Genomic DNA, 16,181 nt, shown 5'->3' with positions numbered 1-16,181 from the left:
CACTCGGGAGGTCATTCATCATGTAAAACTTATATATACATTTATTAATTTCAATGACCCACGGTAAATATTTTAGATATTCTTCCTTCCTTTTCACAGATTTCACCGTTCCGAAGCATAACTCGGCCGACTTGGTTTGCCGAATGGTTAGAGTATCTGCTCTCCAGCCAAAGGCTGCAGGTTCGAATTCCACCATGGCCTTGGATGTTTGTAATTGTCTGTAAAAATGCTAGTCGTCGTAGTGGACGGTATATGGCGTTGGTGTAGTTGTGGTTCATTGTACTTGGTGGATTGTGGATGGTGGAGATAGAGAGTCGTAGAGTAGATGCCCTCCCTCGATGAGTCTTTGGATTCCCTGGAGGTGTCAAGTAGTAGTAATAATAATAATAATAATTGGGATTCGAAACAACGCTGCAGAAGAACTTTCAAAAAAAGGGTTATGACTTTATAACTCCAGTTAAGAACTAGTTCAACATATCCCGATTCACTAGTGGAATTGAATGTTCATTTTAGTGGAGAAATGTATCAAAATAACTGTTACAGATACTTCAGTTGTGAAGTAACTGTTATACAGTTACTTCACAATCCCCCCCAATAGTCGTGCCGTTAATTGCTGCAGAAAATAGTCTTTGATGTACTAACTTTTCTGGAATAATAAAAAAAAAAAAACATTTGTGAAACACTTCGATATGCAATACTTTATGTTCTTGTTGTTACTTGTATTTGTAATATAGAAGAACAGAATCATCTTATAATGCATACGTAATTTATAATCTCCAAGATATTTTAACCTTATGGCACTGGTTGGAGCATCTTTTAGCATTGAAATTAAAACTTTTCCCTTATACGCCATAGCAGCTACTTACTATTCACCTCCCTGAATTTCCCTCCTTAACCAGTCTATAGAGTGAGAACTATTTCAGGCTCATTGCTATTGCTTAAAATTAGTAACTCTCATTTTAATATACCTAAGCGGTTTCATCCTGGTTTTAATTCTAGAAGCAGCAATGATAGGAAGAATACTAAAAGAAATAACAAGCCTTCAACTGGTGATCAGAATACAGAGTTTGGAATGAACAATTCGTTAGGGATAATCTAAGAGATTGGAAGATGGAGAGAGATAAGAATGAAGATTAGAATATAAAGTAATGCAGTGTCTACATAACCGAACCGGAGTAAACCTTAGAACTTTTAGAATAGCATCCTCCCACCTATAATCTTCTTCTTCCTTTGCGTATTAGGCCTAGTGACCTGTTACGGTTACATAATAGGCTTCGTGGTGTTATATCCTAAATGAAGGAATCTTGGAAAGAAATCATTCATTTGGAATCTAACATATAAAACTTGCTGACAAAGAGAAATACCTGCACATCAGCTGTAATTAAAAGTGAAACTTCTTCACTTTATGTAAAATTTGTATTCTTTATTTCAAGTGCCTTATATTTAAGCTGATGTGATTATATTAAGATTTCATTTTTAAATATGTCTAAAAAGAGAGATAATCTGATTTAAATTTAAGCCTCACTTAAGCTATGTAAAATTTACTGTGAGTCATCTAAAAAGTTGCTAAGTAATAATTCCTGGAAGGCATAAATCTATAGTGTAACGCTAGCGGCTATAGCTTACCCGGAAAATTACGTTGCCATGTATTCTGTGAATCCAAGTATAACAGCGTCGTAAAAGCGAAAGATGAACCCAAAAGATAAGGGCCGTGTGCAAAACGGGGACTGAGAAAAGAGGGCACTCTATAGAAGAATATAAGGGGTTGAGTTCGTATCGGAAGACTCTCTCGCTGGTCGTAACATTTTCCTGTTTTGGTGGTTCGGAAGTTAGCGGGCAGCTTCGCGTAAGGGGGGGGGGGTGAAGTCTGTGATGAGATGTCGGGCTGCGAGCGTTCTTAAAATGAAGTAGGATTCTATGCAAAGCTGAAGGTAAAAATTCCAGTCCTAGCAGAATCAAGCCGTCGCTGAAAAGTCCCATCGAGTTGTTCCTGAAACGCAAAGATTTGAGTCCGTTTTTGGCAGAAGGAATGAAGATAGCGTAACCTCTACGTTGGCGTATGGACAGCCAATACATGAGAAGTATCCAGACATACACGTGGTGCAGAACGATGCGGAAAAAACTCGATAAGGTGCAGTTACCCTAATTTTGTGTGAAAGTTCATTAGAAGACAGAAGATTGTTTACGAATGTGAAGTTAAGAACTGTATTCTAAAGAACTCTGTGGACAGTCTCTATTTAGAAAGTTAACCTCCTTTGAGAGTAAGAAGAATTGTTTGGAATAGATCTTTTGTAATTTTGTATGTGATAGGATTAACTTGATGCGATGAGAATAGTAGAATTTAGTATCTCAGTAACATTAGAATGTTTGTTAGTTTTCTCTTGCGAGTAATACTACTGAAAGGTATTTAGCTTAACTTCATATCATTTGCTATCTATCCCAATGTGCAGTTACTGTGTTTAGCATGCTTAATAAGATTTAATTAATTTAGAAAGCGTTAACCTCTTAATTCGAGTTTTATTTAGTATTGAGCATAATTGAGTGTATGAATTTTGTATTATGTTTTAGATATTCCAATAAACATGTCATATTTACCTGAACCTGAGTCATGCCTGATTACGATTCCAACTTACCACTTATAAAAATAGAACCTATTTTGGCAGGAAGGATTTAGAGAGTGAATATAAATATAGATTTAGGTCACGACTGCAATAATCTAAATCTATAAGGCAGTTTAAATAAGATATTGTGTAAGAAAGCTAAGAATCTAGTATCGTCTCCCTGAGTAAGGATCTTTTCTAATATAGGATACTGGCTGACGCAGCAAAATATAAATTCGCCAGTATCCGAAGAGGAAACAATCCTAGATATAAGAATAAGATTTAAGTAAGCGAAGAAAGAATAAATAACGAAAGGTAGATATATAACAATAGAGCAGCCGGTAGGATTTTGATTGTACAAGATTTTAGGTAAGAAAGGATAGATTTACCTAAACAACAAATCAAGCATAAATAATTAAGAAATCATATAGAAACATCGATATAACAATGGAATGTCGATTTAACAGTGGCCTATTACGATTCGAAACCGGAAATCCCACTGAATAGGTCGTTCAATCCTATTCCAGGAGTGTCCTATAGATGAATGTGTTCAAGGGGCAGGTTTACCTGTTCTGGGGGACGAAAAATCCAAGATTCCGGTGAAAAATTCACATGAGACCGGCTAACTCACCTTTAGTCGAAAGAGACCAGATAAAGGTTCCTCACATCACTGACGGAAATCGACTCCCAGGTCTTTCCGACCAAACAATTGCGTCTGTATGGACTGAGCTACGGAGTCTCTCCGATGTATAATAAAATTTCCAAATCATACATGTCCAATTATGGTAGTGGTGGACACCAAAACTAGATGATAGCTTTATGTATAAAAATGTTTTTTTTATTATTTAATTTCAACCAGATGAACAGCCATACCCTTTATCAGCATTCTTCAAATGAGATTAATTAGACTTTTCATTTGGAGATAGTGTATATATTTGGAAATACCTACATTTAGAACTTATAACTTTTTAAAAGAGAATTCTATAACTTACCGTAAAAGAATCCATAAAATATTGTTAACCAGAGTATACCTCGTGCAAAGACACAGCATGTAATTCCCCCTGCTACCAGTACACTTCCTGCCAGGTTGACTTTGCTACAGCCGAATTTATAAATCAACATTCCTGCAAACAGTGCTGTAATAAAAGTAATAAAAGCATTGGATTGCAGCACTAAATAACATAAGTATGTGTTATTTTATATTGTAAACTGGTTTATATAATTTAAGGAACAAAACGAAAATCGCGATAACTTGAGAGGAAGAAAAAAAAACATGAAAGTCAATTACATTATGTAAAAAGCTGTCTGATAATCATATACAAATTAGATGGGGCTGCCAGTGGGATATACAAATGAACCACGGCTTAAAGCTAGCGTTTTTGAGTGTGTGGGTGTGTGTGGGTGTGTTTTTCATTTCCGTGTCTGAAGTGAAAATAAGACATTTCTTCGACCACCGCAAGACACCATTTAACCAATGAATACAGATGGCGAGCCATCTTGAGACTACAGGCCTGCCAATCAAACACAGGTAGCTAGATGGCTGCATGCTAGGCGTTCTGATTCACAAACTGTGGAACGAATTCCAACAGTCACGAGTAGCTTCCCAGAAATGCTGTGAAGGTAGACCACGGCTGCAACTGCAATGGGTGACCGATGTTTACCATTATGGATCCGCAGAAACAGGAATACCATCCCGAAAGAGCTACAATCTGACCTCACGTCGGCTATAGGAACATTCGTATCTGTGTCACCGTGCATAGAAGGCTTCACGAAGGTAATTTGTATGCTTGCCGAGCAGGAATATGCGTGTCATTGTCCCCATGCCATACTGGAGAACATTCGAAATATGCTTTTTCTGCATATCCTTCGTCAACAGTTGTTTCTTTTTCTTTCTTTTTTTTTTTTTTTGGTTCTTTGGCAGTCCTTCCTGCCTCCAACAATGTTCGGCTGGCTGTCATGTCAGAAACTATAATCCCTCCAGCTGCCAAGTCCCTATTTAAATCTACAGCAGACAATCCTTGATGCATTTTGTGTTTCCTAACTAGTAAACGATCTTGAGTGAGTGTAGTTTTCCATTTTTTCCCACATTTTCCTTTTCTGTTAGTTGAAAAGGTACCTGTCTCCCTAAACCTCTTTAAAGTCGTATTAAAAGTACCAAACCAACACCACACTTGTTGGCAATTTGTCTTTGAGTCATGGATGTGTGCTGAGAAAGAGTATATATTTTTGAACGCTTTCTTGGAGATGTATCCATATTATAGCTCCAAAAAATGATAGTGTAAACAAGTTGATATACGAATATCAACTTGTTTACACTATTAAATAGTGAAATAAAATAGTGAACTAAAACCAAAACCGAAAATAGTAAACCAAAATTATTGTGAATTGAAACAAAAGCCAAGCTTAAACACAGATTCCAAGAAATGCGATGATACACTACTGTAGTTTGAAAGACTGAACTAGTATAGCACGTTTAATTAGGTACGTTAAGTATGTAAAAGTGCATACTTCTCGTTTATTATTAATTTGATAATTTGCATTCATATATAGTTGGTATGAAACGATTAAAGTAATAACTGATCAATGCAATAATAAAAATAATAATAATAATAAGTATGTTAATGTCTTTCTAAACTTCTACGAGAAAAAAACGGCGATCTACTTCTCATTCAGGAATCACATATCAAAACTGGAGATCAAGTTAAATCTAGAGCAATAATCCCTGGCTACGACATTTTCGGGATTACTTACAGTCGTAGCTACGGCAACATAACATATGTCCGAAATGATATTGAGAATGCTGTGCTGATATATTCTTTTTACTGATGATGAAATCCATAAAATCGTTGTTAAAATAGCGGATATTACGATTGTGAATGTATATAAACCACCTGCAACTGTTTGACCAAATGATGTTCTACAGACATACTCACACCCAACGGTTTACTCTGGGGACTTCAATAGTCATCATACTCCTTAGAAATACGATCGGAATGATCAAAACGGGGAAATATTAGCTGAATGGGCAGATCAACACCGTCTTCACTTGGTTTTTGATGCCAAGGAGAAAGGCACCTTTAAATCAAGAGCCAGGAATAAGAAATATAACCCAGATTTGATATTCATCTCCACGGATAGTAAAAATCAATCTCTATTGTCTTTCAGACATATTCATGAAGTTTTTCCAATTAGCCAGCACTTTCCCATCTTTACGGAATTAGGAGCCCAAATTCCAGTGATAACATCATCTCCTAGCTCAAGATGGAATTCCCAAAAAGCTGACTGGGAAAACATCACTGCGGATCTTGACGCACGCCATAGAAGAATTCCCCCAACTTACAAAAACTAGAAGGTTCACTAGAATAGTTATAGCAGTGGCAAAAATACACATTCCTCGAGGTACCGAAAAGAATACATGTCTGTATGGACCAATGAAAGCGAATCCCTATATCGGGAATTCCTTGAAAGTAAGGATCCCGATATAGGAGAACTGTTCCATAGTCTAACGCTGCTCGTAGGGAAAAAGTGGATTCAAATAACCGAAAACATAGATTTCAAACACTCTAGTATAAAAGCTTGGTCGCTACTTAAAAAGCGTGGTTCAAGCCCCTCTGTACCAGAGAAATCTCCTCTTGTCAATTCAAATCAGATAGCTGCTCATATTGTTTCGCTTTCTTAAGCTCCGCTATAAAGAGCGAACTAAAGGCTATGAAGTCTGTAACTCAAAAGAATCAAGAATTCTCTTTGCTTTTTTCCCGTAAGGAAATATCCTCGGTGTTTCAAAATATCAAAATGGGGAAGGCTCCTGGATTTGACAATATTCATAATGAATTCCTGATACACTGTGGTCCTTATGCAAGATTGTGGCTGGCTAAGTTCTTTAACGATATACTTGAAAGTGGCTGCGTTTCTAAAGATTTTAAAAGGACAAAAATCATTGCTGTGTTAAAACAGGTAAGCCAGCAGACAGAACTGAAAGCTATCGCCCTATAACCCTTTTAAGTGCAACCTACAAATTGTTGGAGAGACTAATAATGAACAGGATCAGTGAGAAAATTTTGGAACGTGTTCCAATAGAACAAGCAGGGTTCAGAAGAGATCGCGGCTGCACAGATCAAGTTCTTAGCTTAACAACCTACATTGAAGCAGGATTTCAAAGATGCCTGAAGACTACTGCAGTCTTTATTGACTTAACGGCGCCTTATGATACTGTTTGGAGGGAGGGACTCATATATAAATTTCTCAAGGTAATTCCATGTAACATATTGGGTCATCTCCTAAACAAATTACTGTGTGATCGATATTTCAGGTTATTCACCGGAGGAAGCATCGGTAAACAGAGAGTGCTTAAGAATGGATTACCTCAGGGCTCGGGGCTCGCACCACTGCTTTTAAGAATTTACATCGCAGATATTCCTGAAACATTCAGCAGGAAGTTTGCTTATGCAGATGATCTAGCTTTGGCGATCAGCGACAAGTTCTATAAAACTGAAGAAATATTGACAAATGATCTGTCGGCTTTATGGCAGTTCTATAAAAAATGCAGATTAACACCAAATTCTAAATTCTGGTAAAACTGAATGTTCTTGCTTTCACCTCAATAACAGACTTGTAAATCAAAAACCAGAGTATGCTGATGGAACATTAATTTCGTTTAATCCGATACGTAAATATCTAGGAATAACTCTGGATAGAAGTCTGTCATATAAACAGCATTTGATTAATATCTCTGCTAAAGTCATCATCATCTTCCTTTTACCCTCTTTTACCTTGCGGTGTTCGCACCAGAAATAACATAGTTTAAAAGCTTTGTGGTACTATATTAAAATAAGGTGCCATAACTCTGCGGTAAACTGCTATGGATCTAGTTTACAGTGCAGCAAATTATGGTACCCCTATCTATGTCAATAGTTACCATGTCAATAAACGAGATGCTGAACTTAACTCCACTCTGCGTTTAATAACGAAATGCGTTAGGAATACCCTCTTACAATGGCTCTCCACTCTGAGCCATATTGCTCCTCCGGAACTGCGACGACAGGATGCCTTGCTTCGTGAATATAAAAGAATTTTAAATAACCAAAACCTCCAAATACATGAATTTATTCCAGATGCTTTATCTAATAGAATAAAAATCCAGAAGATCTGCCATAAAAACCGCCTGTAATCGTCTTAGCCACAATGACAGGTATGGTGAGAAGGTGGGATGCACTGTGGTCCAAAGTAGTATCACCTGAAGCTCATAATTACATAAACATCTTCCAAAAACCACCCGGATTTGACCTGCCCAGGAATATATGGACGACGGCTAACAGGATTCGTACAGGCCATGGTGTATGTGGAGACTTACTTTCATCTACCGACACAAAGTCAACAGCAAACTATGTATTTTCCATCCGTAACAAAACAGGAACTGAAAGAAGCAATCCTACAACTAAAACCAAAGACCACTCCAGGAATAGACAAAATACGACTCACAGACCTTATAACACACTTTGAACAAATAAATCCAATACTTTTGAGACTCGTGAACATAATATTCGACATTGGCATTATTCCACAAAACTAAAAACTGCAATAATTACGCCAATTTACAAACATGGTAAAAGAAACGATATTCAGAACTGCAGATCAACAGCTAAGCTACCAGTCATTTCAAAAATTCTAGAAAAAATAACACACACACCAGACTACAGAATTCTTTACAGAAGTACAACATCATCTCACAAAATCAATACGGCTTTCAGAAAACAAAAAGCACCATCACTTTATTAGAAGACATCGCCGACACAATAAACAAAGCTCTCGACAAAAACAAGTACTCCGTCTTTATACTGCTTGACTTAACCAAAGCATTTGATACACTTGAACATGACATACTACTCACCAAACTATACTCGGTAGGTATAAGAGGAACACTGCATACATGGGTCAGGAACTACCTCTCAAACAGAATACAATTAACAAAAATAGGTACATGTCACAGCCGGGGTATACAAATAAAACACGGTGTTTCTCAAGGCACCGTATTATCACCCACTCTATTCAAAATATACATTAACGATGTTCATAATATGGCCATACGAAATGAAATATTTCAGTACGCAGATGACACCGCACTACTAGCAATCCACACAGACATCAATAGGGCTCACTCCAAAGCACAGCAAGACCTGAATGAAATCACAACATACTTCTACTACAACGCAATTCTAATCGACGGCACCAAAACACAGATGTTGATAATACACAACCCAAGAACCATGCGCCTCGCACCAGTATCGATTAATTGTCACACATACCGCTGCATTAACAATAAAACTACCTGCCAATGTCCCGAAATCAAACCTGTAACATATTTAAAATACCTTGGTCTCTACACAGATTGCCACCCTTAAATGGACAAAACATATAGAATACCTACATACCAAACTCCGGATAATCGCAACAAAACTCTTCCAAGTAAAAAACATTATTCCATTCAACATAAAAAAAACTCGTATATCACCATATCTGCGATTCTCTACTCTGATACGGTATAAGAGTCTGTGCAAACACATCAAACAGCCACCTAAAAAAATTAGAAACATTCATAAGAAAATTGTGTCAGCAGTGATTTGGACACTTCACACGCGAACAACAAACATCTGACCAGCGCATGGCGACACACACACAGAATCCTGAGCATAAAAAACCTGAAACACTATATAACATTAACAAGCAATTACTTCAACATCACCTATCGAAACAACAGAGACCCATATCGTATAACACGACCTACAACAACTCTCTACATCAATAAATTAAAGACTTAATTCGGTATGTTAGTCAAGTAAATAACTGTTTAATATCCGACATGTTCCACTGACTAATATCTGACAGAATTTTCAGGGATACACTGGTAAGCAATGGAAAGTAACAAAAACTAGGAAACTAACCGACAATGCTAAAAATTATATAAAGTTATCACTGTGCCTGATACAATACGTGTGTCGCAAGTACAACGTTTTCTTTGTTGAGATATTTATTGTAATTTTCATGAAAGTTCATTTCTTTTTGGTTAAATGATCTAAGAGTTTTCTATATATCTGGTAGGATTAGCCCTTGATTCTTCTTTAAGTTACCTGTTGAACGGACGATTGTAGCAGCTTCTTTGAATGTTCTGGAATGGCAGTTCTCTTCTATGTAGGGCATATGACTCATATCCCATTCAATATTATGGTTGGTAGAGGCAAAGTGGGAAGAAAGGCAGGATTTATCATGTCTGTTATTTCTTACATAGCCTATATGTTCTTTCTTTCTTGTTTCAAAACTTCTAGATGTCTGTCCGATGTAATTGATGCTGCATGAACAGGGTATTTGTAGAAAGGATGGCTATCTTTCGGGGATCGTATAAACTTTTGAATGGTCTCAATAGGTTTGAAGGTTACTCTGATATTATATGGTTTTAGAAGAAGAGCTTTTTTTTTTGGATATGGTATTAACAAATGGAATTATTATAGAGCTGATGTATTGGGTTTCATCTCGTTGTCTTTGTGGTAAGTCATTAAAGAGAATCTTGTTGGTGAGTCTTGTGGGGGTAGCCATTTAGGAATAGATCTCTGGATATTTTCATTAATTCTTCTTGTAAGTCGCCAGGGTCTGTGGTACACTGTATAGCTCTTTTTTTTGAGCATATGGATAATGCTGCGTTTCTGGGATATGTGGTGAGACGAGTCGAAATGAAGGTGGTGTCCTGTGTTGGTAGGTTTTCTATATACCGACAGGTTGATGCTATTGTCAGTTTGTTTCTTAATAAGGACGTCTAGGAATGGAAGTATTATCTTTTTCTAGTTCCAATGTGAACTTGATAGTGTTGTGGAAGCAATCAATTTTGTTTAGATAATCCATTAATTCTTCTTTTTTGTGATTCCAAATGATGAAGATGTCGTCAACATACATAAACCATTTGGTTGGTTTAGGGGTAATTTGGGATAAAATTTGAGTTTCCAAATTTTCTAAGAGCAGGTCGCACAAGGAGGAGAGAGAAGGCTACCCATGGCTAATCCAATAAGTTGTTTGTAGAAGATATTTTGCCATGTAAAATAATTCGAAGCTAAACAATGCATGAACAACTTGGTGATGTTTGGTGGGAACAAGTTTTCTAAGACGTCGATGACTTCTGAAACTGGAATATTTGTGAATAGAGATGTGACATCGAGGCTAGCCATAATATAAGCAAAATAAAATTGGCTTTTCTTCTAAAACCATATAATATCAGAGTAACCTTCAAACCTATTGAGACCATTCAAAAGTTTATAAGATCCCCGAAAGATATTTATCCTTTTTACAAATACCCTGGAATTTACAGCATACCCTGTTCATGCGGCATCAATTACATCGGACAGACATCTAGAAGTTTTGAAACAAGAAAGAAAGAACACATAGCTATTTAAGGAATAACAGACAAGATATATCAGGCCTTTCTTCACACTTCGCCTCTACCAACCATTGAATTTAGAATTGTCGGTTAGTTTCCTAGTTTTTGTTACTTTCTATTGCTTACCTGTGTATCCCTAAAAATGCTAACAGATATTAGTCAGAGAAATATGTCGGATATTAAACAATTATTTACTTGACTAACTTACCTAATTAAGTCTTTAATTTATTAATACCAGTAGTCAAGAATAAAAGGTCATAACTCTCTACATCCTTACACCCTTCAACAACTCATACGGTTCTCTTGTGAGATCACATCAGATACCCACGCAACTCAACAACCTACCAAGAAATTTAAAACATGTAGATAACTACGGAACATTAAAACACTAACTCTGGAAAATATGACAACAAAGTTGATATACAATTAACACTAATATGCACATCACAAATCTCCAGCATCCAATACCTACATCCCATACATGAACAGTAACAACATAAATAGTGAAGGCTAAATCTCATTCTCTTCATTAAAGCTAACCCAAGCTTCGAAGTAGGTGGGATTAATACGCCTCACTTTTACATTACAATTGTATGTGTAAATATTTTAACAATCAATAAAATCAATAAATTATTATTATTATTATTATTATTATTATTATTATTATTATTATTATTATTATTATTATTATTATTATTATTATTATTATTATTATTATCTGGGTTTACAGAGAATGCATATTTTGATGAAACAGCATGGAATATTCTATAGTAAAGTTTCTGTTGATTTAGATAAGTGGAATGAATACCGTGTTACTTTAGGATTTTGCTGTGGCTTTTTGACAGAATGCATTATGGAAAACTGTTGCATAAATTCGAGATTATGCGATTGGATTATCCAATATTAGCATGGACATGAGGATGGCTGATTGACAGATTAAAAAGTAGTGAGGGATATGAGCAGGCAAGATTTAAAGTAAACCTTACCGCTCACATTCCTCATATACTACTTTTAATCTGTCAATCAGCCATCCTCTTGTCCATGCTAATATTTTATAATCAATCATATATTCTCCAATTATATATAATGAGTATATAATATGTTTTATTACTAGTATATTAATGTCGTTATGCAAGAAGCCAGTAATCAGATTGTAATCTTAGATTTTCTGTAGAGAGGAAGTTGAAATTCAAGGGCCATTTATCAAAGATTGCAAATACAACTCAGGGGATCGGAATGCGGAAACGAGCCTTGATATGTAAAGCTAACTAAGAGTCATTTTACCTCTTTACAAGGCCTTGATAAGATCTCACTTGGGTTGTTGTGCGCAGGTCTGGTGTGGTCTTCTTGGTGTTTCTGACACATTGGAAAGAGAGATCAAAGGAGTGAGATAAAAATTATACCAGGATTGTGAAATACAGATTATGAAGACAGCATGAGAATGTGTGGACTGCAGCTGGTAGTAAACAGGAGAAAGAGAGAGGATATCGTTGAGACTTGCAAACTTCTGAAAGGGTCATATAGTATATCAGTGGGTTGAAGTTTTCATTTTATAGAGGGTTGGGAGGGAAAGGGTGAGAATGCCATCAGAAAGGAGGTTAAACTAGATTAGATTTTTTTTTCTCTCATAGAGTGGTGCGTGATTAGAATGGAGTAGCATTGAAGATGGTGAATGCAGGTAGAGAATGAATTCAAGACCTGGTACGCCAGCTGGTGCGAGTATTATGTGCCTCCTTCGATGAGTCCCTGACCACCTGGAGGTCTCTTAATAATAATAATAATAATAATAATAATAATAATAATAATAATAATAATAATAATAATAATAATAATAATAATAATAATAATTAAAAATCACTCAAATACCACATTATATTATTCAACTGGATATTGAAGAGGAAATATAAAATTAATGTTCCTACATTGTATTTAAAATATACCAGTTATCTGAGTAATATATTGAAATTACTGTATTGCAATAACAACACGTTTAACATATTTTATTTCCCTTTGTATATTTGCGCATCTAATGTGACAAAGTATTACTTTTTTTGCTATAATGCAATTAAATGCTATTTTTTTCTGTAGTTATTATCTTAAATGATGAAACTACTTAATAAATTATTACAGTAACTATAATAAAACATAAATAAAAATACAAGAGATGAAATTCATGAGAACTGGAGTATTTCCCCTTTATGCAAGGAGGTTCAACTCTTTCATCAGGATACCAGGAGGGCACAGAGAAAAGTCAACTACTGTCACAAACTCCACCGCAGTAGACTTAAAAATATGCTCCATCATCAGAGCGATCACTGAAAAAGAAATAAAACTTGTAGAAGAATTAGAGATTTATCATACAGTCATAGGAGTTACGCAAGAACAATGAAAAAAAAGAGAGTTTCAAAGGCTTCCATTCGATATATTGTAAATTTATAGATATACAGGATATCATATTATATCATTTACTTCTGTATCTTTATCTTTGGTTTTTTTTTTTTGAGTTACCTTTATAATCTCTAATTTCTTTTACATTATTCTTATTTTCAATATGAGCTTTGTAAACATCCTCCAGAACATCTGACTATCTTCGTGATATTTATCTTCAATATTTCTTCCAAAGTCTTCCATGACTTTTGCTTATGAACTACTTTTGCACTCAATTTCAGTACATTTTTCTCTATATTTTCACAAGGCTGCTGATTGACTATTAGAAACTTTAAGTATGATTTCTTCTTTTCTAGGACTGCCTCTTTAAGTTCTTCGACCATAGAGTTCTGAATTTTCTATACTTACATGTAACTTCATCAATGCTTCTCGTACAGAATTAGTTAATATTTTCAACAGCTACTGAGTCTCCAAGGCATCGTTCTTTGCAAGAGCTCTCTTTTTACAAATTTGTTTCAGATGTGAAGAAAAGGCATCAATAAGAAGATAAGACGTCTTCAAGATAAAAGGGTATAAATGAAAATGAAAATTAAGAATGAAATAATCTGTAAAGTAATATATAGCCTGCACTAAAGTTTTAACTACTGTACATCAAACTTCCAGTGCAGTCAGCTGTAAGACAAGAGTACGCTCTTATCTTTGTTATTAATCATCTATGACGATCTCTTTTATGAGTCACTATGAAGGAAATCAGCATTAAAGATGATATCGAGATAAATACGCAGTTCTGTTCTTGATGCAAGTGACGTGATATTTCTAAATGAATCCAACAACACTTTTCGAGACTGTTTAACTAAATCTAAAGCCTGTAACACTTTTGATATGAAACTCAGCAATAAAACGAAACATATGTTATAATTTGGAGTAATGGGGAAAATATTCATCTGCATTATCAATGGAGAACCTACAGAACAAGTAAAAAAACTATTTACACCAAATTTTAGGGAAAGTGATAAATAAAATTTTGAATTAGAAATAGAAAAAGAAAACTGAATAGTGAAGGGTCATTTCAATAAGTTCATAAAGCAAAAGAGAATGTTTATAGAGCATGCTCGAGCATATATACGCATATATTCATGCCATATAAGCATGTTACTTTAAACATTGACCTGGCTAAAAAAAAACTAAATGTTTAATATGACCCTGTTTCAAACCTCACAAATGAGATCACCGCTACTTTCAATGATATTCAATTATTATTATTTTTTTATTGTAATTTTTCTCTATGGTTTGATTGTTGTTTTCAATCCCAGTATTCCCTCTGATCGATCCTTGAAAGTAGCCTTATAGATATCTAATCCTTAATTTATCATTTCCATTTAAATTAAAATAAACATTGATGCTTCAGAATTGATTCATATTTTATGTCACATTTTAAGCATTTTTCTTCCATTTTTAATTTATCTTCAGCTTTAAAATTAACTCATCTTCAACCTCTTCAAAATACGGCACAGAAACCTATATCTTTGAGTTGCTAATCCCTTTCATCCATTCTGAAATAATTCCTCAATCAATATGAAATTTTATCATAACTGAAAATATCTCGACTACCTGTTGAGAAAAAGTCAATGTTTCTCTCCTAATGTTTGTATTTAGTTTTCGAATTTGTATTAAATGCATGCGAAGTAAGTTCCCACGAGGATCTATCTATTTCATATTTTTCATTAGATAATTTTTCAGTTTTTCGTCTGCATTTTCCATCCTGTTGGCAGGATGCTGTGGTTTTTACCCATCATCCAATGGCCAGGATGAAAAATCATGATATTTTAAAAAATCCGTTAGATCACATCCTTTGATCATGTCGATTCTAAGTCTGAGCGAACAATAGGTCATACACCTCTAATATTATGTATACTAGTTTTCACTCTGATACGAGTGAAGCGAAGTTGCCAGTTGTGAAATAATGGGTTCTGTCACTATACTTTTACTAGAATGTGAATTGATAGGATGACCAATCGTAATAGGCTATTAAGCCTCACACATTAGTGAAGATGAGATGAAATGAGCATCTTCGTTATATAGTTTGCAACAATGATGGCTGATATAACAGATATAGATGGCGCGATGGTCTGCTGTACTTCTTCCCTGAAAATGTTGATTAACTGATATCCTCTAATCCGCTATCAGTGATCCCTTAAAGATGGAGGTCACTACTTTCCGATTTTTAAAAATAAAGTTAGGACTAAAGAAGCTCTGCCTACTTCCTATGCGAATAAAGGGGCGTTACAGAATTTATTTTTATTCATCTTTTGTGAGATAATCGATGTTTGTCATTTTGGAATTATAGCCGTAACAACGCAGAGTATAAAGCCTATAGACTATATTAAGTCTGCAAATTGCGGGTAGAGACAGCTGACAATATCTAAAGTGTTTGAAGAAATTAATTTTTTTTATAAATTAATTAGTTACACATAACAGAGATACTGCTTGGTATTTGGTAACTTGAAATGAAATTTAAGAGATTTTTTTCGCTAATCGAGTTGTAGCGATTTTTAAATAAAATATTGGGACAGAGGACAAACACTTTTTTATTTATTCAAAATCATTTTTAGACAATTTAAAATGTCGATTTTTAAATTCTTTCTTGAAAAAGGTCATTGTTTATACTTCTATAAGCTGAAATATCAATATCTCTTAGCATATTATTTCAATTAGTATTTTGTGGCCACTTCGCTTAGCCTGTTCTGCCAAAGAATTTCAAACTCTACCCGGAA

General features: G+C 35.1%; 1 protein-coding gene across 1 annotated transcript in view; it reads right to left on the bottom strand.

Moving 5' to 3' along the window:
* The window catches only part of LOC150110007 (monocarboxylate transporter 9-like), a 63,515-nt gene that overhangs the window by 9,194 nt on the left and 38,140 nt on the right, over positions 1-16,181 (bottom strand). Inside the window, exon 3 of the mRNA XM_090390562.1 lies at positions 3,593-3,736. Coding sequence (XP_090246688.1) covers positions 3,593-3,736 — 144 coding nt within the window. The remainder of the gene's footprint in view (positions 1-3,592; positions 3,737-16,181) is intronic.

This window comes from Typopeltis vanoorti, chromosome 1 (assembly GCF_054136105.1).
Source record: "Typopeltis vanoorti isolate ZY-2024b chromosome 1, IOZ_Tvanoo_1.0, whole genome shotgun sequence".
NCBI lineage: Eukaryota > Metazoa > Arthropoda > Arachnida > Uropygi > Thelyphonidae > Typopeltis > Typopeltis vanoorti.
This window is presented reverse-complemented; position numbering and strand designations above follow the sequence as displayed.